Here is a 27,302-nt window from a genome sequence, read left to right as displayed (position 1 = left end):
ACTGGAACGAAATTCGGACCTCTGTCAAGGAAATAATTTATTTTTGGAAAAGATTCAACCTTCAAAAAAAAAGAGTTGACTTTTATAACAATTTGGTAATACCCTTAATTTTATATAAGGCTACATCAAGTCTGCAACTAGCTGAAAAAGTTATTCTAGAAGAAGACAAATGGCTTAATTGTTTGTTTTTGTATAAGAATTATATCGAAGCCCTGAAAAGACCTAAATCCCATATAGGTGGTGAAGTAGCCCAACTATCTCGTATTGCCCCGTAAATTTACTTCAAAATCTATGTGGATATTTCAAGAAATCCAGCAGTAAAATGGAGAAGAGGTATTACGAACCGAGAACTGTACATTTGGCTTATGATGGGGACTAATTTGTTCAACAAAATTACATCTTTGATCTCTCTAGTTCGGGGCTCAGCTCAGAGAATAATTTGGATGCTCACCCCTGAATGTGGAAATGACTCAACCATTGATATAATTTGGCAAAATATAAATAAAAAATTCTTTTTTAGAAATTTAAAGGACCACTCAATTTTAGAAGAACACGCAACCACACGACATATTTTAACTGTTCATAATTTAAATTCGGAAGAATTGCTCAACGATGGTATAGTAAGATTTCCACTTGTTAATTCTTCAAAATATTATTCAATGCCATGCCTTTGAAGCTGCATAGTAAGCGATTGGGCCTCCCCTATGGGTTGGAAAAGAAAAATTGTGTATTGTCTGAGTGGAATAAATTATGATAAAAAGTTTAGCGTGCAGTTACAAATCTCCATAGATTGTATTAAATATACTAGGCTCTGCAAGAACTTTGGGGAAATATATAATATCACACTTCATGCGTTTGTGGACTGCCCTGCCATCTATATCCTAAAATATTTGGTATCTAAAATTTCTAAAAGAGCTGACGAATGGGGAAGAAACATATGTTAAAGGTCTTGTTCTTTTTGGAATTTCAAATAAGAAGGGTGGAACTTCTGAGGTAACAAGGGCTCTGGACTTTGCAATTTTTAATTGTAAAGCCCTCATCGCCAGCCGACTAACTAACTATCAGCCTATTCGGGAGGATGAGTTGAGAGGTATCATCTTGGCAGCTTCAGGCCGCTATGTCTCTCTCACAATGAAAACTCCTAACTCAGGATGTGAGTCATGGGATTTTGCAGGGGAAGAAATCCAGTGCCTTCCATCAACTTCACAGAATCATCCAAGTATTTTAAAAAGGGTATTAAAATTTTTTTGCGAATATTTATCATAATTTTTAATTTGCATGTTTACAGTTGTTTTTTCAAAGGTTGATATTTAGTTGAAATTCTACCCCGAAGCATTAAGTATAAACTATAATGTTTATTTCTGTAACTTTTTATTCAATTGCTCTAGTTTATTGATGTATATGTACGTATGTTCTATATAATATATAAACTAAATAAAGAATGTTGAAAAAAAACACAAAAAAAAACAAGGTATAATTTATTAATTAACAATAGAATTTCAACAAAATTAATTCAATAAATATATGGGTGCCTGAGCTCTCTTAATCATAAATGTAGCCGTCCTTAGCACCAATGATGGCTTCTAGGCAGTGGTGGAAGGCCTGGTACCTGCTGTAGATGTAGTCCCCTGTCATGCCATCCCTGTACTCGCTTACAATGGCTTTGAGGGCCTCTGTATTTGGATGAAGGACATTGAAGGCCTTCTCCTCGACATGGATTCAAAAAGTATAGTGAAAAGGGAATAGTATCAGGGTAGTAGGGGGTCCAAAATTGTCAAAAAAAAAAGTCAAAAGAACTTAAAAGACTCATTCAAAAGTATCTTGCAGCGGAGAAGATGGATTCATTTCATTACTGGTCTCAAAAGTCTCCATCCTCAAAAAGCTCTTTCTACCTACTTTTTGATAGCTCTCTGGACTGTCTGGTGTGAAACCCTGAGATCTCTTGCAAAGACCCACATGGACTTCAGGAAATTTGCTTTTGCTGTTTTCTTTAACTCCTCCGGCTCCAGTTTGGCCCAGAATAACGAGTAGAACAATGGACTTAGAGCTTCTTTTCTGGATTTTCAATCAATGACAATGTCTACATAGTACTTTACACGTAAAGGAACATAAAGTCAGGCATTAAGTTCAATCGGGAATTGAAGTAAGTGTGACTTACTACAAGTTTCAGTGAGAGGATATTTCTTCAATAAGATACTTTATGTTGGGTTTTTTTGGTTTTTTTTTCAATTAGACCATGTTAATGGTGAGTGTGTCAAACTTTCTATGAAGTCATTGCATCCATCTTCACAATTTGGAACAACACATGAGGTCATGTACATTTCATCCATCAAATCCGCTTATACAAATCTTTAAATAAGATCGATCCATGAAGATTTTTTTTTGTAAGATCAATCTAGAAGTTATTTTCTAATACCAAACTTCTTTAAAATGACTTCTTTATGGATATATCTGTCTATTTTTTTAAATAAAATCTGTCATTACTTATGTTATTAATAAAATGTCGTAGTCCGATCAGAAAACCAGCAACAAAAAAGTTGTATGCTGTCACTATGTTATTTTTGGGGGTTATAAGCTTATGTCTGATATAATGAGAACGCCTTGAGTTATTTGTATAACTAAATAAACTTAGCTATGTTTTTGTAGTTATGGAATTATTAGAAATAAGTTAAGATTCTAAATTCAACGATGAAAAGTTAGCAACTACTGTTTCATATTTACATGCTTCATTATTGTTAATAGGTAAATAACTATATTTTGTAGTTTTATAGAGAGGGTCAACGACCAGAAATAATTAATTATTTAAAAAAACTGAGAATATGTAATCTTGTAAAATTCATTCTAGCGTCTTTGAAAAAAGATCGAATTATAAGTAATATAAAGGAAACTAACATTATTACTCGACTTTCTCATTGATATAACTAAATTAATTTTCGACATAGTAATATGTAATAAGCAAATTAAAAAAAGTATTATATTTTGATTTCTTAAAAGTTATAAAAGGTCATCAACAGGTCAACAAATCAGGGAAGAAGTTACTAAATTTTTAGGTCTATCATACTGCAGGGTATACAATAGTTGACGTGATCTTTTGCAATACTAGTACCCTCAAACAATAAGTACTTATCGATGATATGAAACGAAACGAATTATGAATCGAATTTCAAAAAAAAAAAAAAAAAAAAAAAAAGATTTGAAGGAGATAATTAACTTTTTTGATGTAGCTTTCTCTCCAGAATTCAGCAATGCCAGTATTTTTAATATTTATTGATAGGAACAGAGTAATTTGATGGTTTTTAATTCGGATGTTATTGTTTTTTAATTGGCAATGACGTATATGTTAGGTTTGGATATCTTTTCACGTTTTGAGAAGAAAAGAAAAGAAGAAGAATCATAGTCTGTATTATTTAATACTTTTTATGTATGTGATGCAAAGAGTAGTATTTGTTGTAAACTAATATAATTATTAAATATTTTATAAATATTATTATTGTCAATTAATTTAATATTTCATACTTATTAATGAATTTAAATTAATACAAAATTGCTTATTATGTATTATTAACATTTGACATTAGTGGCATGGTTCTTGTTAATAGTTCAAACATTTTATTATTAATACAGTATATTTTAATTTTATTTAAATGACCACGGACTCCAAACTGCGCCTAAAATCTTGAGGGCAAATTGACCCATTATACTTGAACCAAGTCAAAAATTTCTGGTCTCTTTTGACCACCTTGGTTGCTGTTGAAAGCAGTTGCCGATGTTGTCGTACATACATACAAAGCCTTCTCCAAATCCTTTACATAGATTCTCACTGTACAAAAACTGACATTGAGGGCATTTGCATGTTTACTCATCGACTTGGCCGGACTTCTGGTGATGGCAGTGCCCACGTCCACCATGATACCGATTTTCCGGCGTCTACCGCTCCCAGCATACCTCTCAAGGCTCTGATCTCAAGCCATCATACTTTTAATCTTGTAAATAAGACTCCGTGAGAAACCTACGACATTCTTGGTCTCGTCAACAATCACTTGGGCTTGAAAGTAATCAGACACCCTTTGCCTTTTTGGTTCCATGCTGACACCTTTTGAGTTTTGAAAGTCTATTTTTATTATTTTTTTATTGGAGTAGTCTCTAATTTTAATAACGCAGCCTAGTAATTCAAAATATTCAGACGCAAGTAGTTCAGAATCATTTAAAGTCAAGTCCACAATTTTAGCTCGCACACGGTAGACTTTATCTCCAAAATATTTACCGGCTATAGTCACAAGGACGTTCTGAGATAAAAAATAATTCCATCACTCACCTGTATATAATTTAAATTACAATCATTGGGTTGATCCAATTCATATTCATGAAATTGAAGGTACACGACACTCTCCTTTTGTGCTCTTATTACCCATACACAGTCCACGGGTAAATCATATGTCAAGCTATGTTCTCTCCTCTCGGAACTGATGTTTCCAGTTCCAATGTAGTTTTGGAACCCACCAGTTTCAAAATGGCATTTCCCAATATCGGGTAGAGGTCCAAGTGGATTTGGAATGAACTCATATACTGCACTAAATCCTGTATATTGAATGGTAGGATCCGATGAGAAACGGAGCCATAAAGAGCGTCCTGATGAGGTGATGATGGGTGGAAACTTGTCGCCACAATATTTTCCTATTTAGAAAAGATAATTGTAAAAATGTATTTGGTTAAAATGTAATCAAAATATATAATATTATAGTTACTATCTATGATAAGAAGGTATTACAATATTCGTTAAACGTAATTCATTACGATTACTCTAGATATTTCCTGCAATTTCTATGAAATAGTATCTTCCTATATTTTTATCATCATGAATAATACAATTTAACAAATTTACTATTAATTTAAAACCTTTAAAGTCTTTGAAGATTTCATTACCATATCTTCGAGCATTATATCTATACCATTTTATAAGGATATATCTATTTATGTATGGATATATCAATACCTTAAAGCAATCAGTAATAATCCCTTTAAAAAATTCAGTTAGCATATATCGAGGCAATATCAGCTTAGCAATCATGGTGTTGTATAAAAATGTTTTTGTAGAAAATAAAATATACTTGGGACTTTTTTTTAGCTATCTTTCTATTTCGACAAAAGATCTTTTTTTTATGAATAAAGTTACTCTTTTTAATAAGGTGGATCTTTTTTCCAAACTTTTTCCACCTTCTCCATATTACACATTTATGACATCTAGGTATATGATTCAGGTCTACGTGGTTTTAAACTGACTCCACTCCCTCATAAGTAGCTCGTGGCTTGTAAAAATCCAATCGGTTTTATCTATCTTATAACGGGCCAACCGTTATTATTTACCCAATTAGGCACAAAAAGTATGGAAGTCCTGAGGCAGGATCCTGGGTGAATTAGAAAACAAGTTTGTTTACTATTAATTTAAACCCAAAGCACATGTTTTAGTCAATGTATCCCCTCTCAGAATTGATGGTGAGCTCCAGCCGGTGACAAAATCTGCTACAGAAACCTTGTTGACAGAGGTCTACAGGGTGCAGTTGCTGTTGTAGAGTCTTCTTTAGGCATTGGACTCCATGATGGAATAGTCTAGTCTAGTCTAGGGGTTTGATGTCTGTCCTCTAAGGCACCAAGGAATTTCCCCAGAAATAGATGTTAGCCTGGAGCCACTCTTGGGTTTTTGTTTGCGGTATGGGCAAGTACTCAATCTTGTTGGAACACCCAGGGAGAGTTGCCAACGATCATTTTGATCCTTGAGATAGAGTTATCAGAATTTTGATTTACTCATCAGCCTTCAGCCTGTATCCAAAGTGAACCACACGGGATGCATGGCCTTCCCTTGGATGCAACCAGGCTTAACATCATCACTGAAGCAGGGTGTTTGGTGATGGAGACATTTCGGGGCTCCACTGTTAAAGCCCTATACAGACAAGAAGAATAAAAAACTGTAACAATAGTATGGCTGACTTCTGGCCTGCATTCATGTGGCCCTCCTAAACCCTTGACCTCACTTCCCCTGTACTTTGCAGTTTGGGATGTCTTGGAGAAGAATCACATCCAAATTGATATTTTTTTCAAAAAATCCAAGATCCGATGGATTGCTTCCGAGCTGTCATCACTGTGGTACACCATGGACACGGCCTTCATCGTCAAGAGATGTAAATCTGTTCCCTGACACATCGAGCCTGTTATTCCAAGTGAAAAGGAAAATACTGAAGATGGTATTGAAACATATCACAAATTGAGTTGTCGTTTTTGTATTCCATAAAAATCACGCGTTTCTTAATTTAATCATACTACTTCAAGTTTTGTGTTCCCAATCTGCAGTTTGTAGATTATAAGCAGTTTTTGGTATGTTAAACAAAGAAAGCGAAAATTAACATGGAAACTCTTGCCGTTTGAACACGATCTTGCTAACAAACATATGCTCCCTTTGGATACCTATTATAAATCCAGGGCAAGGCAACGTATGGAGCACCTGGCATTGAAGTCAATTCTTGGCATGATTTTGCCAACTGATGAGATGACACCCAATACCATAACTGAGGCTGGAAAATTAGTCCGTACCACAGCTCTACCGAGGTTTTATCCGTTCTCGGACGTTCCAGATAATCCTTTTGGTCACTTGGACTATTTCTGGGATTCTTGTGCAAGATAAGCCCCATGACCGTTGAGTCGATGGGCAGTTCGTTGCCATGGGTGTTGTTGCTTCGACATCTTTAAAGCAACTGTCACGTGCTACACCTCTTTTGAAAGCTTAAAATCTAAGGATTTCAATGACGTCATTGAAATAGTTAAACTATTTAAAATTGTTAACTATTTAAAGCGTAAAAAACTAATTACTTAGCCGGAATTTTTGTTTTAAACCATCCTATATTTAGGTGTCACAAAAAAGAATAGTAAAATTATTAATCTACAAATTAAATTTGTTATTAGGAGACTCATTTTCTTTCATTTGTAATATATATATATATATATAATCTCTGGGCCAGATCTATGTACCACATAATTTTATGTATGTTAATTGAGCATGTGACTTTGTGTGATACGCCATCTTTATTCAAGCGTTGAAAAAACATTTTTAAAGTCATCTAAAATAAAAAGTTAGGATTATCGTTGTTTTTTTTTGTCATGATGATAAATAAATAAATAAAAAGGAATCTTAGGTATGCTCTGGCACACGGTATAAAAAAAAGATTTTCTTTTTCATAATTATACAATCACTTTTTCCGTCCTTCAATTTGTATACCTTTTTCTATCATCTCTTTTAAGAATTTTTATATTATATAAATATATAATATTATAAATCGTATTCAATCTATTGACAAAATTCAAAAATAATTTATATACAACACTCCTTCAAAAATTCCCCCTTCTTTTATATTAAGATAAAATACACGATATATATACATATAAAGGAAAATAGTGAAATAGGAGGAGAAAGATTTATTAGAATTTTACAAATTATTTTTGGTATTTCCACTAATTACTTTAATTATAAATAATCTGTGAACATTAGGGATTGTAAGAGAAATATAAATATTTCTTAATTAAACATATGTATGGTCGTATATATATTTTAACTAATTTGAAAATAAATATTCAAAAAGTTAACAAAAATTTTGGCTCGTCAACACAAAAGCAAGATGTGATGATTTTTATCAAAAGTGAGTCTAGATTACTAATGTCGGGTTCATTTAAGATCTTTTATACTTAAGAAATAGCATTATAATATTTTAAACAAATAAAGTATAATTTTAAGGTCATATTATAAGTAACAAAAAGTTCATATTAAAGGTCATAAAAAGGTCATAACTTATTTTAAAGCTATTATTCACCGAGTATATTAGAGTGTCCGATTTTTAGGATGATCTGTTGTTGTATTAAAAAAAGTCATGTTTGAAAAGTTTCTATCTTCAAAAGCCGTTTTTGTGACTTTTAATTCCATTTGAAAATGACTTTTTTATGACATTCTCAATTTGTAAAGGGATTCAAAGGTTTCAATTTATAAAGTTGTGTCACTGAATTTTAAAATTTTCATTCAACTTTCTTTTTTCTAGAGATACAAAATAATTTAATCCTTACTTTTTCTTTTGATTCGGATACACGGACACTAAGGACCACTCTACTGAACTCCAAATTAAATCAAATAAGTACCAAAGTTTAGTCCCACAATTGCAAGTGACTCGAGTAATAATAATTACTCATATGGAGAGTGTCAAAATCAAATGGAGACATAGTTGGACAACCAATAATTAGAAGGTAAACTGTTCATAAAGTAAGAAAAGAAATCAAAAATAAACTTAGCCTAGAAAAATACTCAATGTTGCTAAAGGGTATCAAAAAATGGTATACCAGGTGGTTCATTAAAATCTGAACACTTACTAATTCATTATAAATTTATTAGTAAATATTATTTACACATATCACATCAGTCAAAAATAATGAAATGATCCAAATAATAATTATAAAAAAAAATTATAAGTTATACAAATATGATTTATGGATCACATTTAAATTCATGTGACGTTATTGTGCAGATGTTATCAATTTTTATACAAAGCCGACATCATCAACAAATGTATCTATATAATCGGTCTAAACCGGATTTTAAAGTAATCCAATCCTCAATGACTTCTTTTAAGGACCGAAATAGTTTCGTCCACTAAATAAAAATATAATGTATGCCACAAATTAAACATTGTATGACGTTATTGTACCAATGTTTACAATATTGAAACCCAACAACCCTTGTCACCAACCAAATTATCTAGAGAATAAATATAGATGTGAACTCCAAATGAGATCGATAGAGTGTATTATTTTTTCTTTGGGACCGCTCTAGACCAAATTTTTCTGTTAGGCTGAACTTCTTTAAAATACCGAATTGTTTAAGACCTGTCCAACATTTGCTCACCATTGAAATTTGGGAGAAAAACTCATTTTAATCGACAAATAGATGAGCAACAAAGTTAAATTATGCTTAAATTGTTCAGCATAATAAACTTACTGAAATATTTTGTACGGATTGATGTCTTAAACTCCAGTAAAATGATTTTTTTGTAAAAGGATTTAAATCCTAAAGCACCTTATTATTATATTATTTGATGCATAAGTTTTTGAATCCTTTATTTGAGCAGTTTGACAATTTTTTTGCCTCAAAAGCTTAATTAATATCATAGGAAATATGTAATTAATGGTTTTTACATAAAATATACGAACTTTTTACTAACTTCATGAATTGCATCATTATTGAAGGCGACCCCATCTACTTCGTTCGTTATAAGCCTTTGAAGATTTTTTCAATTTATTTGGACCACTTTATATATACAGGGTGACATATTGAAATTTTAACATTTTTGACTTTTTGTTTTGGAATTTTTAAAAGCCTCGAGTATGTGCATTTGAAGAGAAAGTAACAAAGGGTTATTTTCTACTTTTTTTTAAATAGATTTTTGTTAGAAAGCATATAAATATAAATGAAATGCTTTTAAAAAGGATGAGTCTGTAGATCACCGGAAGAAGGTGATGTTTAGGACCCATTATACAGCAACGTACAAATGGAGTTTTGCATAATTAATGATGGGTATTTGCAGCTCAAATGCCTAGAGCATATGTATGAACGTAATATTTTGGAGGTTGATGATGAAAAGAAGAAACGAAACAAAATGTCCATTATCGAGAATCAAACTAATGGACTCGGGGGTCTCTTCATTGTAATAATAATAAAAAACTAATGTTATTAGTTTAGTACTATAATGATGTATATATATATTAGGAAAATGAGAGTTATGACACAATAAAGAAACGAATAATGGGAGCTTCTTGAATAAGAATAAAAAGAAAACGGAGCAAAGTAATTTTTCATTTGTAGTAATAAAATTATTATTAATAATAATATGTAGTCCTTTCTTAATCAAATAACAAAGTTATTAATTGCGACAAGAATTTTTAATCTAGAATTAGAGCTGTAAAAAGTATGAAGTAAAATGTGTGTGCAATTATTTGGTGTTGGTAATGTTAATAGTGTGATTTTTTTTTTTTTTTGTAGTTCTAGAAAGATTGTTTACAGGAATATTTTCATCAGATAATTGCCAGCAGTAATTTTTTAAATGTTCCTCTAATTGCTGAAGATAGAGTTGCATTGATTGTATAATGAAGCATTATAATATTGCAATTACTCCATCTGACCAAAGAATTGTCTTTTATATATTAAATGCGTATGTCTCTGTGTGTGTGTTTGTTTGTTTGTCCAGGAATCACATTCAAACAAATGAATGGATTTCCCTCAAATTTTTCATCTAGGTTTTTAAGACTCAAGAGATGCTTCTGCCAATATCTTTTTTTTTTATCTTCAAGGCTATGGCGGCCATTCAATAGCATTTTTCTAAAAAAAAATAATTTTTGACTAATAGACTACTATTTCATATATAGATAAAAAACGTAAAATTTGAGGGATTATTTGTATGTATCTTTGCACATTTAAAAAAAAAAGGTTTGTATTCTTTAACTCCTCCAGGTCTTATTTGCCTTTTTAGACAGAGCTCTTCTTATCTCTCCAACGTTTCGGACTTGCTGATTGTGTAAATGGGAGGTACAAAAGACGCCCAACTGCTTGGAGTGAGTAAATGGATATTTGTCGTTCATGTTCAAGCAACATTTTCTATACTCATTCTTTAATTAGAGAGCTCAGGTTTGTTTTGTTTTGTAACTAAGTGTTTAGGCTTAAATATAAAGAAATATTAAAAAAAAAAAAAAACAATCACGCAATGTTCATTAATTATTGAATTAGTAAGTTTTCAGATTTGAATGGACCACCCGGTATGTAGGAACAAGGACGTTTTGAGTTGCCCATGTACATATATATATATACATAGAGTATAAATTTTAAAGTTTGTCAATATTTCTAATGAAAATAATGCAAAAAATTATAGGCTACCCAGACAGTTTGAATAATGTTTAGAAGAATATCACCCTTACTTTCATAATGTTTTATTTGACCCGCTCCAAGAAACCGTGCTAGGAAGGAAATGAGCACAAACCCCAATCTGTATCTAGCAAGGACATAAGAAGACATAAATAATAATTAATTGTTGATCCTCAATACCACTCTGAGTCCGAGAAAGACAACAAATTCTCAGCATTACTCTCCAATCTTTCTTAAGTACAGGACGCACTTGTAGCTCGTTCTACTTTCGTGTGTGTTTTTAAATATGCAATAAAATATTTTAAATTTTGGTTGGTAGCTAAAAATACCCATATAACGTAAGTTTTGATTAATTTTGTTTTCTAACGAAGAATATATTTGACTACAATCCAAAAAAAAATAGATTACACAAAATCCCAGTTTAAAATATAAGACTATTCACAAATTTTGATACAGCAAATTCCTCTTAGAACCCTAAATTGTACGTAATTACTTAATGCAACCTAAGTAAATTCAGCCATATGTTTACAAAACATAGCAGATTGGTGAAATTGCTCATTGATTCTTGCTTCTATTTCGTCCTCTCATATATAAATATTTAATTCCAAGTGTTTTTATGATGCTTTTACTCTCTTTTAGTATTTGGAATGATTATTTTTAATATTAGGAATGGTTGTCATGAAGCAAGGTAATGAATAAGAGTGAGTGAAACGGAGAAAATACTTGAATTGAATATCAAGTACCTAAATGAATCTTTAAATAAATCTTCCTTCGTGAGGGAATGACTACTAATAGAACATGTAAGTATGTTATTGGAATGGACACGTTAATTTTTATATCTCCCTTCACCCCCTCCAAGGACAGGGGGCTTCTAATTGTGTAGTTTTTTCTTCTTCTTCTTCTAAACGAGTACAGATATTATTACTAGTATAGGCATACAACTTATTAACAGAAAACAATTTGATCCAGTAAATTTATATTATTAAAAAATTGTATTTTTCTGGTGCATCAACATAAAAACAATATTGAAGAAAAATCAAGGAAAAGAGAAAATCCCAATATATTTTTTACTTTAAATATGTATACAGCCCGATATTTTATAGATATATTTTAGGCAGTTATAGGGGTTGTACTTAAATTTATGGGATGACTTAGGATTGTAATTAATAGTTTAAAACATTTATTAGATTTAATATTCTTATATCAGGGGTGTCAACTGGGGGTATATTGGAGGGTCTGTACCCTCCCCCAAATTAATGAATCTTCGCTGTTTACTGGAAAATTTAATGCTTAATTTTTTTTTTCAAAAAATTAAATATTTAATTTTTAATTTTTTTTTCAAAAAATTTAATATTTTGTCAACAATTGTGGATTTTTGAAATTTTTGTATATAACTATGAATTTTTGAAATTCTTTTCCCTAAAATTTAATATTTGAAAATTAATTATCGAAACTTATTTCCAAAAAAAAATAATTTTTTTTGAATAGCTTAGGGTTTTAAAAAAAATCCTTCAAATTTCACGTTGCAATTTTTTTCCAAAAAATTAATTTGAATTTGAATAGCTAAGAATTTTTGAAATTTTTTTCGAAAAAGTTTACTTTTTAAAAAAATAAATATTTTTCAAATTTTTCCCAAAAAATTTATTTTTGTGGATTCATTTTTTAAGACGCGGACGCCCCTGTATATGAGCTCCGATATGGCTGTTCCAATCAAATCTGTCAATGTATCTTTTATTGTGACAATCAATTTTAGCTTCTTTAAGTGCAATTTGAGACACAACCAAGGGGTTAATAATTTGTCAATAGAAATGATTCGTTGGAGAATACAAATTTTATCTACACTCCATTTTTGAGAAAATGACTTCCTTTTGTGTTGAGCCACAAATCATAAAAAATGGCTAACATACTAATATAGGGCAAAACATTAAGAGGCAAGCGATGTTATGTGATGATGAAAACACAGTTCAAAGTAAAACATTGATCTTTAAGGGCCACCCTAATGTTTACTTGTTCTAACTAATACTTAATTGGACATTTTATTTATTTATAAGTAAGGGATATTTGTTTATTTATTTTTTAAAGAATGTTGAAGGTTGCAAATTTTCTAAAACATTTTATTTTATGTTTGTTTTGTTAGGAATGACGATGATCATTAAATTTCTGTTACCCTGTATGTCAGTATTAACACTAGAAATCTTTGGATCTGTAACTCAATCGAACTTTGAGTTTTGATGCCTTAAATATGAAGAATTTAGTGTTTTAATAAATATTTGATAAAGCGATATCTAGTAACTAGTAAACCAAAGAAATGATAGGCAAATATAATAAATAATTGAAAAGCTAGTTAGCTTAACAATATTTTTTTATTTATTTGTTGTGCAAAAAAAAAAAAAAAAAGAAGTAAGTCATAACCTTAAATTTTTCAAGGTATATGGTCTTAAATTTTTTTTTACTTTAGCCATATTACTGTGTGTTTCAATAAAATTTGAGTACTTTGAACTTAAAACTTCAGCAATAAATAATTTATACAAAATGAGTGCTATAAAGATATGTGGGTCTGAGCTCCCTTGATCATTAATCTAGCCGCACTTAGTGGCAATGATTGCACCCACTTTGGATGTAGTCTTCTGTCATGGCGCGACAGTGCTAGCCAATAGTAACATTGAGAGCCTCGGTATGTGGATGACGAATACGTCAGGCCTTTCCCTCGACATCTACCCAAAAGGTATAGTCGATTGGATTGGCTTCAGAGTTGTAAGGGGGCCCAAAGTGTTAAAAAGAATTCAAAAGGAATCGTTCAAAAGAGTCCTTCAACGTAGAAGATGAGTTTTGCCATTGGTGGTGTCAAAAGTGGCCTCTCCATCTTGACAAGGCTGTTATCAACCACTTTTTGAAAGTTCTCTTAACAGTCTTGTTGTGAAACTCCAAGATCTTTTGCATGGCCCTCATGGACTTGAAGGGATTGGCCTGGGCTGTTTTTAACCCTTCTAGGTCCAATTTGGTCTTTTACTTAGAGCCTTTTTATCCCTCCAACGTTTGGGAGTTATTGATTGTGTAAATGGTGGTACAAAAGACGTCTAACTACTTGGAGTCGATTATGTCATGTGTGATTTTCTCTACTTGAATGTAAGCTAGAGACCTCAGATTTTTTTTTTTTTGTTTTTTGTTTGTAACTAATTCCTTATGTTTTAATCTATCGAGAAATATGAATTAATTTCAATCACTCAACCTTTATTGAATTAATAAGGGTTCAGATTTTAATGGACCACCCAGTAAAGGTAATACTCTTTTTAAAAAAATTATAATGAAAATTTCCTATAGAATAATTGTGTGATTTACAAAAATTATTACAATATTTAAATAGTAATAATTTTAAAAAAAGGTTTTATAAAGCATATCCCTGTATATCTTCATATAATAATTGTACAAAATATACTATAAAAATAAAGTTTTGATTTTGTGACATCATTTGTTGGGTATCCAGTCATCGTTTTTAATTATTTTTACTCAACCTAATTAGGGCATTGACCAAAGGATTCCGATAAGCATATGATTCTTCAATCTTGTAACTTTTCTAATTATTTTGGATCAGTAACACTTTCTCTTTTTGTTTTCTTTCTAATTATTTTTTTATTATCTTTCAAGCTTGGGAGAGAATATTTCTACCAAACTTATTTCGCTTGAAAAAACAAAAGATTTGGGCTTGATAAAGCCCAGCTTGTTTTTATAATTATATCAAAAACTATGAACTTTCTCTACTCTATTAAATCAGTTTTTCAAATTAGTTACATGAGTCAAGGATATTTAGTATCCAAAAAATTATTGCTGGACTCATAAATAGGTGGAAACGAGGCTTAAAATGCATATAGTGTAGAAATGAGTTATCGAAGAGTGGGCTTTGGTAAATATAAAATGCTAAATATTATTAACCCATGTCCGTCTCAATGTCTTTAATGATCTCTTTCTACGAAAAAAAATCTTGTTGAGAGTGCATTAACAAACAAAAAAAAAATAATACGTGAACATAAATTAGGATGAAGGTGATATCGAAAAATTGTAAAATTTTTTGAATAACAATGAAGTTTTTTTTGGTTTTTTTAAATGTGTCTAGGACTTAATTAACACATCTGTGGATTAAAAAAGAGACCTAGGGGGCCTTAATAAACCACATAGTTCTTGTTTTACGTAATGTTAACCCCTCCACCCTTCAAGAATGTTTTTTTTTGTTATAGTATCATTTAATGTTGAACAAATATTTATTTCTATTTCAAAAATGAAGAAAAAAATAAATCCCCATGACGGGACTTATGCCGACTGGGCATATTATTCAGTTTTACTGGGCTTCAAGTCGAACTCCGTAACTCCGCAACGAGGATTTACGTGATGTTAGGCCTGATTCTCCTCCCTAAGTGACCACAAGGTTTGTGAATCCCAACTTGGGAAAATGAGATTGCAAGGATAATTTCAAAAAAATTAATATGATTATATATATTTATTTTTTTAAACTATCCTCCATTTTTTGGTAGGAATATGTAATTTTTCCAAAAAAATTGTATTCAATGTATTTTAATCTACAGTATATATTTTGCTTTAAAAAAAATTAGTATGACCATTCAAAAACTCAAATTGAATTACTATAGTTTTTTGACACTTTTTCAAACTTCTTATCGGCTTTGCACTCAAAGTATATATTAATATATGTGGTCTGTCAACACATAAGCAAGCTAAAATATTTTTTTCAAAAACAATTTGTATTATTCGACGAATTATCCTTTATTTCTATCGACAAATTTTTCTGATATAGCTTTGGGTGTGTCGAAAATTGCACTACTTAAAATAGCCAAAAATTGACCGTCAGAAATGAAAGAATCAAAATTGATGGATTTTGATTTGAACCACCATATCGGGGCAACAAAAGTGAAAAAATTCAAGTAATGATTCTAAACTATGTCTAATACTATTGGGTATTTGAACTTATAAAACAAATTTGAATAATAAGGCTATAATGGATTTAAATATGTAAATGAAATATTGAGTCGTTTGAAAAGTCCATGCAAGGTTCAAGAGATGACACAACTGGCGCGTATGGAGGTTACTTTTAGTTAGTAGCATCTCTTGGAAGGACATACACCAACTTATAGCCAGGTGGGTCTATTTTTTTCTGTTTGGTATTCGTTTGAATCGAGGAAGTGGAGGGATTTTCAATAAAGGGATGAAGAATAATTTTGTGTGTTGATTAAACATTACTTGATGTAATACAAAACCCCTCAGGATGTTACTAACTTCACATAACCTCGATACGCGTCAGTAGTGCCATCACTTTGGCTTTGCACGGACTTTTCAAACGACCCTCGTAAATGCAGTAAAACAAACTGGGATTATATAATTTTTTCTTAATTTTTGTTCTAAATTGTCGTTATGTTGACGCACAATATCATTGAAATATGTGGTCATTGGGTACTCCATAGAATGTATGAAAAAAAAAAAAAAGTAGAGCGCTATCCATCAAAATTTAAGAATTTGTTGTAGAACCAGAGTCACCCTAACGTTCATAGAGCATCACATTTCCATTCACTTTCTTTTGGCTGTGTTTTTTAATATTTTCATTGACCGTAGCAAAAACAACAATATATATTTATTTACATAGGTAAAAGGCAGCTCCTGTTCATAGGCAAACACATATACCTACAAGCCTTGCCAAAGGAACTGCTTTCTATTAAACGACGTATGTAAGTACAATGATATACACAACATTTTAGAGAAATTCATTTTTCAAGCATGAACAATAATAATAATTATAACAACAAGAACATGGAATTTTCTTGAGGGATGCTGCTGAAGATATTAATCATAAGCATACATTGAGTTTGTCTGTGTCCTACTTGTTTTTTTATAGTGTTGTAAGAAAGGGATGAAGTTGTTAGTTCTAGGGGAGATCGGTGACAGATGTAACATTAAAAACGCTATAGCCATCAAATCTAAATCAAACTTCAATATTAATAAAGCAATGTTAGTCTATCCGAAAGGGACTGTTTTTCAAGAACGAGCGTGTGGAACTCATGCTCGGCTCCTAATATTAAACTTACATATATTAGTCATGGGGCAATTTATAAAAAAAATCCAAATACCGATTCCGAAATAATTCTACTAAAAATTACCGATTCCGATTCTTTAATATTTTAAATAATAGTAAAAACTACAAATTTGTATACAAAGCGTTCAAAGAATTATATTTTAGGGAGGGAGGGCTTGGTTTTTGTAATTTTTTGGATTTTTTTAAAATTTTGAATTTCAAATAAACAATTTGATATTGAAAGTTTTTCCAAAAACTACAAATATTCACAAAATTAAATTTTGAAGTGAAAAATTCAAACAATCATGGCTATTCTCAAAAAAATTCCAAAATCCCCAACTGTTGACCGAAATAAAATTATTTAGCAAAAAAAATGATTGGAAACAGCTATGGATTTTAGATTTTGTTCTCCAAAAAATTTAATTTTCCGTATATTGTTGTAGATTTTTGAAATTTTTCATTAAAAATTCAATAAAATGAATTTTTTTTTCCAGAAATTCAATATTTCAATTTTTTACCGGAAAATTTAAAAATTACAAATTTCATTTTTCCAATTTTTTTTCAAAAAATTTTAATATTTGGTATTTTTTTCCAAAAAAATAATTCAATACCAATCCTCTCATAATATAATACGACGCAAATCCCTGATTTTTGTCATGTAATATTACCATCACTGATACTAATGACGTCATGACATGTAGAACGTATGAGGATTAATAAAGAATCATTTGTTTATGATACGTGACACAGTCCACTGTAAAATACACTGTTTATTTTAAAGTTAGTGGGATAACAACACTGATATCTAGAACGGTTTTATATTTCAGGAGGGTTCAGAATACACTTCTTTAAGTTACCTAATTAGTTCATCTACTAAACAGGATTACAGTTATAGAGCGGTCTAGGATTTTCATAGCAACCCAGTCTCCCCTACTTCTTTTTATTCTGGTGTTGTAAGAAGTGGAGAGAGGAAGTTTTTAGTTGTAATCATTAATTAATGTGATGACAAAATAGGGAATTGATATGAAGACATTATTATTGTCTCTAAAGGGAGGAGGGAGTACAGCAGATCTGAGAGTCAATGTTCATTAATTTCTATTTATGAAAGCTTGCTCCTTTTTACATAATATTAACATGACATTAAAATATGGCATATCTTTTTAATAATAATCTTAACCAAAATTGGTCAGTTGTATATTAGAAAAAAAAGGAGGGGGAAAAAAGTAAGTATATGAGAGTATTTTATATTTATAACTAATGAAGGGCTATTGTTATGACAATTGGAGTAATTGAAATATAGATATTGAAACAGTTGATTACATACGTGACCCCCCCTCAACACAAAAGAAAGTCAGAAAGATATTTCCATCCTCATAATTGAGTGTGGATTATATTTGTGTTTCATTTCAATAGACAAATTATTCTATTTTGTTTGCCAATTCCACTTAAAGTATCTAAAATTGAGAGCCACAATAAAAGAAAATGGAGATATTTTATATGAAATGGTCCATATAGGAGGTAATGTAAGTCTTTTAAATCAAATAAAGGTCCCAACTAGAGCTAAAAATCTTGAATATCCTAACTCATTCCAAAATTAGAATACATAGCCTGTACCTGACTCTCCTAGATCTTTGACATCCATACATGTTACTAAGCATACTTATTACATCTCAACACAATTATGATTTTTCTCAAAATTGAGCCTAGATTAAATTTGTGTTTTTTGACAGATTATCCTCCATTTCTATCAGCACACTATTGTTGTAGTCAATATTCATTCACATTATGAAATAATTTAACTAAACTAAACTATAATAAAAGTATTTGGGGTCCAGGGGCGTCTACAGGGGGTGGGCTTGAAGGCCTTTAGCTTCCCTCTTAAAAAAATTAAGTAATTTGTGCTTTTTACTACAAAATCTAATGTTTTAAATTTTAAATTTTTTGTTTAAAAATATTTAACTTTGTATAAATAGCTATGGATTTTTGAAATTTTTCTCTAAAAGATTTAATATTTCAATTTTTTGTCAAAAGCTGTTATATTTGAAAGTAAATTTTTGCAAAAAAAAAATTCCAAAACATATCTGTGAAATGTTTGAATTTTGGAAACTTTTCTCCAAAAAATTTAATATTTGAATTTTTTTTTCCAAAAAAATTATATTTGAAATGTAATTCTTGAAAAAAATTTCCTAAAAATTATTTATTTGAAATTTTATGAGAATAGCTTTGTTTTTTTGAAATTTTTTTCAGAGAAATTTAATTTATGAAATTTTTTCCCCAAAACCTTATTTTTTTCAATTTTTATCCAAAAGATTTAGAAAACTAAGCCTACGAAAAATTGGGTTTTAAGTGTACTTATGTTAAACAATAAGATAATTACGAATTTTCTAATTTTCTGATTTTTTTATGTCGATGCACCACTTACGCATATACTTCTTATTATATTATTATTATTCTTCGTATATTTCTTATATTTATTTTAAGTGATCAATCTGTTCGTACAAGCTTTTGTCGATTCTTTTATAATTTATCTCTGGCGATGAAACTAAGGACTCCTAATTTGCTATGTGAGTATATTCACCAATAAGAAAAGAACGTGTAATTCATTGCAAACAAAGAAATTAGAAGATTGACTTTTCACTAAATTTAATATTACATTAAGCCACGAATCTTAATTCTAAAGTTATATTTTTCTATTATATATTGTATATAAGCAAATTTCTTAAATTATCGGGCAAAATTCCTAAGCTAATACACATTTATAGAAGGATAAACCTATTCTAATGTTCCTCATATACCAGCTCGTGAGCCAGCATCAGTAGTAGCGTTGCTAGCTTTCATCATTTGGGCTAACAAAAAGGACGCCACTGGTTACAGATATCATCATTTGAGAACTACTGCACCAGATGATTAGATTAAATAATAAATAAATGAATCTTACCAATGAGGGGAGAATATCCCTGATCTCCATCACGGATCTCTAGGAAATCATATTCGCAGTCCTTAGAATTCGCAGGAGGCTCTATGAGGAAATCATCACGGAAATCAATACGAACAAAGTTTCCATAATCGGCAGTAATTGTACGGAAGCAATTAATATCCGGAGGGTATTCTTTGGGATGCATTGGGCTAAAGAACTTTTGTTCTAAGCTTTTGCCTACGGTAAATGCCTTGCAATACTCCTCCAGGATTTTAGGATCAATTCTCTTTTTATTTTCTTGAGAGACTTGTCCTGAGACGTGAACAATGATGAATGTGGCAATGAGGTATAGATGGTACATGATGGTGATGAAGGCAGATGAGGAGAAAAAGAAGAAAGGGAGATGCTTGGCGTGTATCCTAGGAGTGATTAAAAGATTCTTTGAGTGACTCTGATTGACTCTTCCTCAACATCAAAGGCCATTATTTCAATTCTGAAAAGTCGTCAAAAAATATATATTTAGTACTTATACTCAAAGTAGCCCATAAATAGATTTAGATATCATTTCGTGGTTCGTGTTAGAAGCTTTTTCTATACATATATATAATCGAAGTGGGGTCAAGAAGTAAGATGACTTTTCAAATTTTACAGGCAGCGTACATTTGATATACTTGATTTTTTTTATGTTAGTACATTCGCCACAAACATATATTTACTACTTCAGCAATATGATATTTTTAGTTTGTTTGTGAGAGGCATAATGCTTAGTGGATTTTTTGTACACTCTTCTATTGGGCATTGATTTTTATATTATAACCATATACCCATGATTCGGCCAAGTTATGGCCCTGTTGAGCAAATCAGAACCATCATTGACGTGTGTCAACAGCTAATGAGCGTTGATCTCGTCTCATGCCCAAAATATTCGAAAAAATTAAAATACGAGCCAACTGATATATCAATTTCCTAAGGAACCACTCTTTTAGTGATTCGACAGTTTAAAAAATATATTCACTGTTTGAACATTTTCATTTGTTATTGACGTGTTTGGGCGTTCACAGTTAGGCTCGTCATTCACATCTTTCCACCCATCTTGGAAGAGTTGTTACCTCTTTTAAACAGTTCTTTTTACTCAGAACAGTTTCATTGTATGCCATTGTCATTATTTCCAGTGTTTTGGAGCGTTTAGTTTCATTTTTTAATCAAAATATGATAAACATTCGTTGGTCCATATTTTTCACGGTCAAAAAAATCGCTTAACACATAAAATACTTCTAACCATAATGATTCCCATAAACAAACTCATATACACTTAATATAAACTCAAACTCAATATAGCTGAAACAATAAGTAAATATATGTTCGTGATAAGTGTTCCTACATAAAAAATAGAGCATTTCAAATGTACCATGTCCGTATAATTTGAAAAGTCACCTTACTTTTTGAACTCACCTCGAATAATCAGGGTGTACATTTAATTATTGATGATTTTTTTAGAGGTATGATGAAGCATTATCCAAAAGTTTCGTCAAAAATGGCGAATAATTATCTATTGCTTCTCTGCATTTACTAAAAAAAAATTCAAATATGTCAACGTATTTTTGAGATACAATCAGGGATCTGCAATCATATCTAAAGTATGCTGCATGTCAATGCTAAAGTTCAGGAAATTCTTATTGAACTACACGTATCCTGGTTAACTTTACATCGAATAAAGTACGTCTGCTGGAGATGACTTTGTCATTGACTATATTGCTAAAATCACCCACAATTTTTTGGATCCCTGCCTGGACCTCAAGCCTCTCGATTACAGTATATGGACACGTATTGAGGTAAAGGCCAGTGCTAAGCGTGTACCAAATTAGAGTGTACACAAGGAACGAATAATTTAATTGTAACGAAATGACCATGACAAATATTCCTAATATGAAATTTTCAAAATTAATGCTCCCAAATTGCAGCTTGTGCTGGTGTGTCAACACAAATGTAAACTTAATATAAAAAAATCGAGAAAATGATAAATTCCAAATTTATTGCATTTTTTTTATGTTCCTTTAATTGATCCGATGGAGTTGTCTTGATTAAGTTTAGGTAAACATTATAGTATTACAATTACTCCATCTAACCTAGGAATCTTTGGGTGAAATCCATATACATAAAGTATATATCCTTCTCTAGGAACGACTGGGCGTCAACCTACACACATTGAGTTCAAGAGAATAATTTCTCCGGAGCGCGTTGTCCATTGAGCTACGTCATTGCATTATTGTTTAAATTTATTATAAATTATAAATGACTCATTCATTTGGTCACTTTATTTGCTCAATCACGGGCTTCATAACTTGTAGGAAGTGTTACGACACTTAGGAATATTATCCATAGACTGGAGCCTTCATTTGATGAATAAGACTTTTTTTAAAGTTACAATATGGCCTTTCAAATACAGAGCTCGACAACATTACTTCGGATTCCCAAGTTTTATAATCAAAAACATTTTATAATATTTTCATAATAATTGTACAGATTTAAAGTTAAATTTTATACTGTTTAAAGCATATCTGATACGTGACGTCAATACTTGAAATAAAAGAAATGAAAGAGGTTTTAGTGAAATAGTTATTTATACAAAAAGAAAAAAGTTCCTTTATTATCGTAGATGATTAGTTGATGAGTTAGTTAGTTATTGGCAATTTGGTAGAAAGTACTAAAAATGTTGGTTTTTCTGGAATAAATCGGCTTCTAATTTACTTGATTTGAAAAAATCGCATCAATTTAGAATCCTTGTATGGCACCCAAAATGATGAAATCAATTTCATCCAACTAAAATTTGAATGCGTTAAGTTATTTCTGTTCAAAACTCTTTTAAGAAAAATAATCACAGTTTGTTTTTGTACTGTTTAGCTAAAATGTTATTATACAATTATTTGTATTGTTTTATACATTTACATATGCTGATACATGGGTACCCATAAACAAATGGTTTCCCTCTTTCTTTTCCTTCCTTTCTTTTGTGGAATCAAAAAGGGAGCTTAACTTTTTGTTTGTTAACTCTTTGGGAAAGTTTCAAAAACTCACAGAATATGTGCTATGTATAAATATTTAAGCTAGAACATGAAATGAGGATAATTTAAGAACCAAATAAGTTTGTATGTTAAATAAATACTTTCATGAACGCCTATCACGATCATGTTTGTAAATATTATGAGAAAGCGATCTAGTCACGAACCTTAAAACACCATCACACATATAGCTACTAGGGATGTAAAATGGGATTTGGTTTGAAAATCCTGGACCAGTCTGAGACCGTTGTGGTTTTAAGTGTACAAAACTCATTTCGCCATTTAAAGAATTTCATTCTGGACCGATCCAAACAAAATAAAATTTTGTTTGGATCGGTCTCAAAGAAAAAATTGGTCTTGACGGATTCTATAGATAAATAAGTGTTGATGACGTCAGTTGTGCTTCAAAATTGTGAACATCGACCTACATTAACATGAAATGAATTTAAACGTGTTGCATAAGTCATATTTCTAGAACTCTTAAATCAGAAATGGGAGAGAATAAGTTCCAGTTATTGAGACCAAAAAAATAGGTATACGTTTTGTAAACGTTTTAATTTAGGTCCAAAACTGTCTAAAAAACCAGTTATACCCAAACTGCAAAAAAGAATTATCTTGCACCGTGTCTCAATACTAATGTGTAACCAATAATTGCAGTTGATTGATTTCATTTAAAATTCGGTCTAGACCCCGATTGTATAGATGCATTGTAGATGACGTCAATTATGTTTCAATAGGATGAACATCGACTATTATATGAAGTTAAATGTGTTACATAAATTACTTTTATACAACTCAAAAATCTGAATAAGGAAGAAATGGGTACATAAAGTGAAACCCAAAGCATTGATCTAACACGTTGTTAATCACACAACCTTTACCCAAGAGGAAACGAAACAAAAGCACAAAATCAGTTCGTAATTGTTGGCCAATTCATTCAAACTATTAAATAACTATTACAATTATAATCTCTAGTTGTTCAGAGCTTAAAAGGAGCTCAATCTAATTTAACCAATCAACTTTTAAAACACTGATAAGGAGAGAAGAAACAGACGCATTGGTCCGAATCGGTGTATCGAAAAAAAATAGATCTTGGATCGAGTATCAAGACTAATAACTTCATCATACATCTATTTGTATTCTCTTGATTCAAAAATCATCACGTATGTAGGTATTTAGCTCTTCAAAGGTATTTTTTGCTCCTTTGATTGAATAATTGAAGTAACCAAATATTACGTAAATCCATGGTCATATTATGTATACAAGCCATTAGTAAATTGGTGTATGTATATAAAGAAAACAAACAAATGTGGCTTGTCAACACAAAAACAACATAAACGATTACATTTCTATTCTTCCACAAATTATCTTGAACTTCTAGCGACAAATTAATCTCGTATATAGCCTTTGAGTGTCTCACAAATTGCAATTAAAGTAGAGGAAATTCATCGTCACAATGAAATCATTATAAATTGGCATATTTTAAAAGAAATGAGCAATATGGGGACTTAATTAAGTAGCATAAATCAAACTAAGTGTCTACAATATAGTTAATATTTTTGAGTCGCTCAACACATCCCAGAAGTTTGAAATCAAATCCTTAAATTGACGAAAATATGAGTATGAAATATTGGTTGCATGTACTGGGTGCGTCGTTGAAATTTGGACACTTATAAAAGAGAGGAATAATAAAAATGCATGAGATGAATGGGTAATTCTGGCCATCACTTGACCAACTGTGTGCATTAACAAAGTTTAGTTAATGTAGCTCCCCTAGTTTTCAAAATTAAACTTGTGAAAATTCCAGATTCAAAACGTCTAGTTTTCAATTACACATATACAAATACGTATATATGATTTTGTAAAAAAAAACATGGATATTTCTCACTTTCTTGATTTTTGTTCTTTTTTTTTTTTTGTTGTTCTTTTTTGTTAAGCCACATAACAAATCCTTTTGATAAGTGAGGTGAGTTATTTACGAATAACTTTTAGAAAAAAAAAAAAAAAAAAAAAACTTTATAGGAATTAAGTTGCGTGTGTATCCATACTTTACACAATTTAATTTAACTTTTTTTCTTCTCCATAGTTTGGCTATAAGAAATCCCTGTAAAACCCCACACAAAACTTAAATGACCACACAATGAAACAGAGTGTAGGAATCATTCTACGCCCACTTCCATCCCATAAGTTTTAGGGCTCTTATAAACCATATATCAAATAATAATAATGAAATTACTAACAATTTGTGGCTTATTCTATAGAAGAAAAAAAATATGGATATAGGATTAGTGACGTGTCAGCATAAAAGCAGGCTGGGACCAAAAAGAAGAAATTGAGAAACAAAGGATTTTTATCTTTCTAACTTTTACTTCATAAAATAATATTATAATATTTTTTTACAGAGCATTATACAACTTTATGTTAGGAAATTATTATTTGTCGGTATGTAATTATAAAGGATAAGGCTTTGAACTATTTCATGATTCTCCTCATTTAAGATTTAAGGGCTTAGAAGTCGTGGGTTTTGTTTCTTTTTAATCAAGGCCAATCTATGTCTATGTTTAAAATTAAATATATAATTTTGATTACACATACTACAGATAAAATTTAAAGAAAATATCGATTATTTTAGCTTACTGATCAATTATCATTGAAACAATTTTCGACTGGTCTTTATCATGATACGTCATAAATATATTTGTATTAATAGATTTTTTTTTATTAAAGTAGGATCTGAATGTGTATTTTGAGAACAGAAAAAGTGAATACAATTTGTCATTGTTTGGATATGGGGAGTTGTTCCTTCCAATGGTTAAAATGGTGTTTTTCTTTCGTCAAATAAAAAAGAAGGGATATATCTAAAGACATGTAAAAAGTCGTACACAGACACTTTGCCGCATAACTTATTTTCAGAATAGACACCTTCCCAAAAACAGTACTATAAATATTTTATGATGATTCATACTTCAATATCATGGAATTAATCATATTACTCCAATTTTAAAGGATAAAATATTAAAAAAGTCTTTCAAATTGAATGATTTATTTTTCATTAATTAATAAAAATTGACTCATTTCATTTTACGAACGCTTCAAAAGTTAAATTGAACCACTTGTAGAATTGTTGAAACATAAATCATGATAACCGCCCAATAAATATATTAGAAAGATAATGAAATGTTTAAATAAGAATGAAGAAGTAAACCAATCAATGATTGAGATTCAATGGACAATACCGATGAATCAACCATTTGAATTGTATGTGTTGGAGCTCATACGTATCTGGTCAACTCCTAAGGGACACTTTTCTACCCATTAAGTTATTTCTGACTCTATAGATTTGTTTGTTCTGAAATTAGTCTAGTACAGTGGTTCTAAATTGGGATATGTCATCCCCTTGTGGTACTTGGAGACACTCCAGGGAGTAATTGCGATTTTGAAAGAATATTTTACAATTGGTACATAACTCAGGTGTGTCCGCAGGTGTTGGGCTGGAGGGGTTGTAGCCCCCCAAAAAAAAAAAAAAAAAATAAAGGAATATTTTTTTTTCCAGAGAAATTTAATAATGGAAATTTTTCTCCGAAAAATATTTGAAATTTTTTTTTTAACTTAATTTTTTGGGAATAGGTATGATTTTTTGAAAAAAATTTCCCAAAAATTTGATTTTTTGTGAAGAGCATGGGATTTTTTATTTTTTTTTCCAAAAAAGTTAATTTTTTGTAAGCAACTGTGGATTTTGAATTATAAATAAACAACTTAATTTTATGACAAATAAATATGGATTTAAAAAAAAAAATTCAATAAATTGTATTTTTTGTGAATAGCTCAGGTTTTTTGAAATTTTTAATAATAATTTTTTTTTTTTTGAAAAGCTGAGGATTTTTAAAAAAAAAATTGAATAATTTGATGATTTTTTTCTGAAATTTTTAAATTTTGGTCTTTTTAAAAAAAAAAAAATCAAAAAACCAAGACCCTCTGCAATATAAAATACTGTCATTGAAGCTGAAAATGCTTTGTACTGGTAATGGTGTACTTTTGTGAAATAAATATTATACAAATGGTACACCTCTAAAAGAAAGGCTGAGAATCCCTGGCCTAATAGATAATTAATTACTTAGTATAATCATCATGAAATATCTTTTTGATTTTTTTGGGAAATTGTCCTTGCTATAAAGTGGTCATTCAGCAAAGTGTCTGTTCAGCAATGTAGTCATTCAACATAGTGTCTGTTCGGTTAAAGCTGCTTTCGACATTAAATTTTTCGACAAAGGAAACTAGAACCGTAAAAAGTGAGGAATAAATTATTTC

General features: G+C 30.5%; 1 protein-coding gene across 1 annotated transcript in view; it reads right to left on the bottom strand.

The window, feature by feature from the left end:
• The window catches only part of LOC121121324 (neuropilin and tolloid-like protein 1), a 49,918-nt gene that overhangs the window by 10,902 nt on the left and 11,714 nt on the right, over window positions 1–27,302 (bottom strand). The window contains exons 2-3 of the mRNA XM_040716210.2: window positions 19,957–20,428; window positions 4,316–4,674 (exon numbers count right to left, since the gene is read on the bottom strand). Of these exons, the coding sequence (XP_040572144.1) occupies window positions 4,316–4,674; window positions 19,957–20,296 (699 nt within the window). The 5' untranslated portion in view covers window positions 20,297–20,428. The remainder of the gene's footprint in view (window positions 1–4,315; window positions 4,675–19,956; window positions 20,429–27,302) is intronic.

The sequence above is a fragment of the Lepeophtheirus salmonis genome, chromosome 7 (genome assembly GCF_016086655.4).
Source record: "Lepeophtheirus salmonis chromosome 7, UVic_Lsal_1.4, whole genome shotgun sequence".
In the NCBI taxonomy this organism is placed as follows: domain Eukaryota; kingdom Metazoa; phylum Arthropoda; class Copepoda; order Siphonostomatoida; family Caligidae; genus Lepeophtheirus; species Lepeophtheirus salmonis.
Note: the sequence above shows the minus strand (reverse complement) of the source record. Positions and strands in the feature narration are given on the sequence as shown.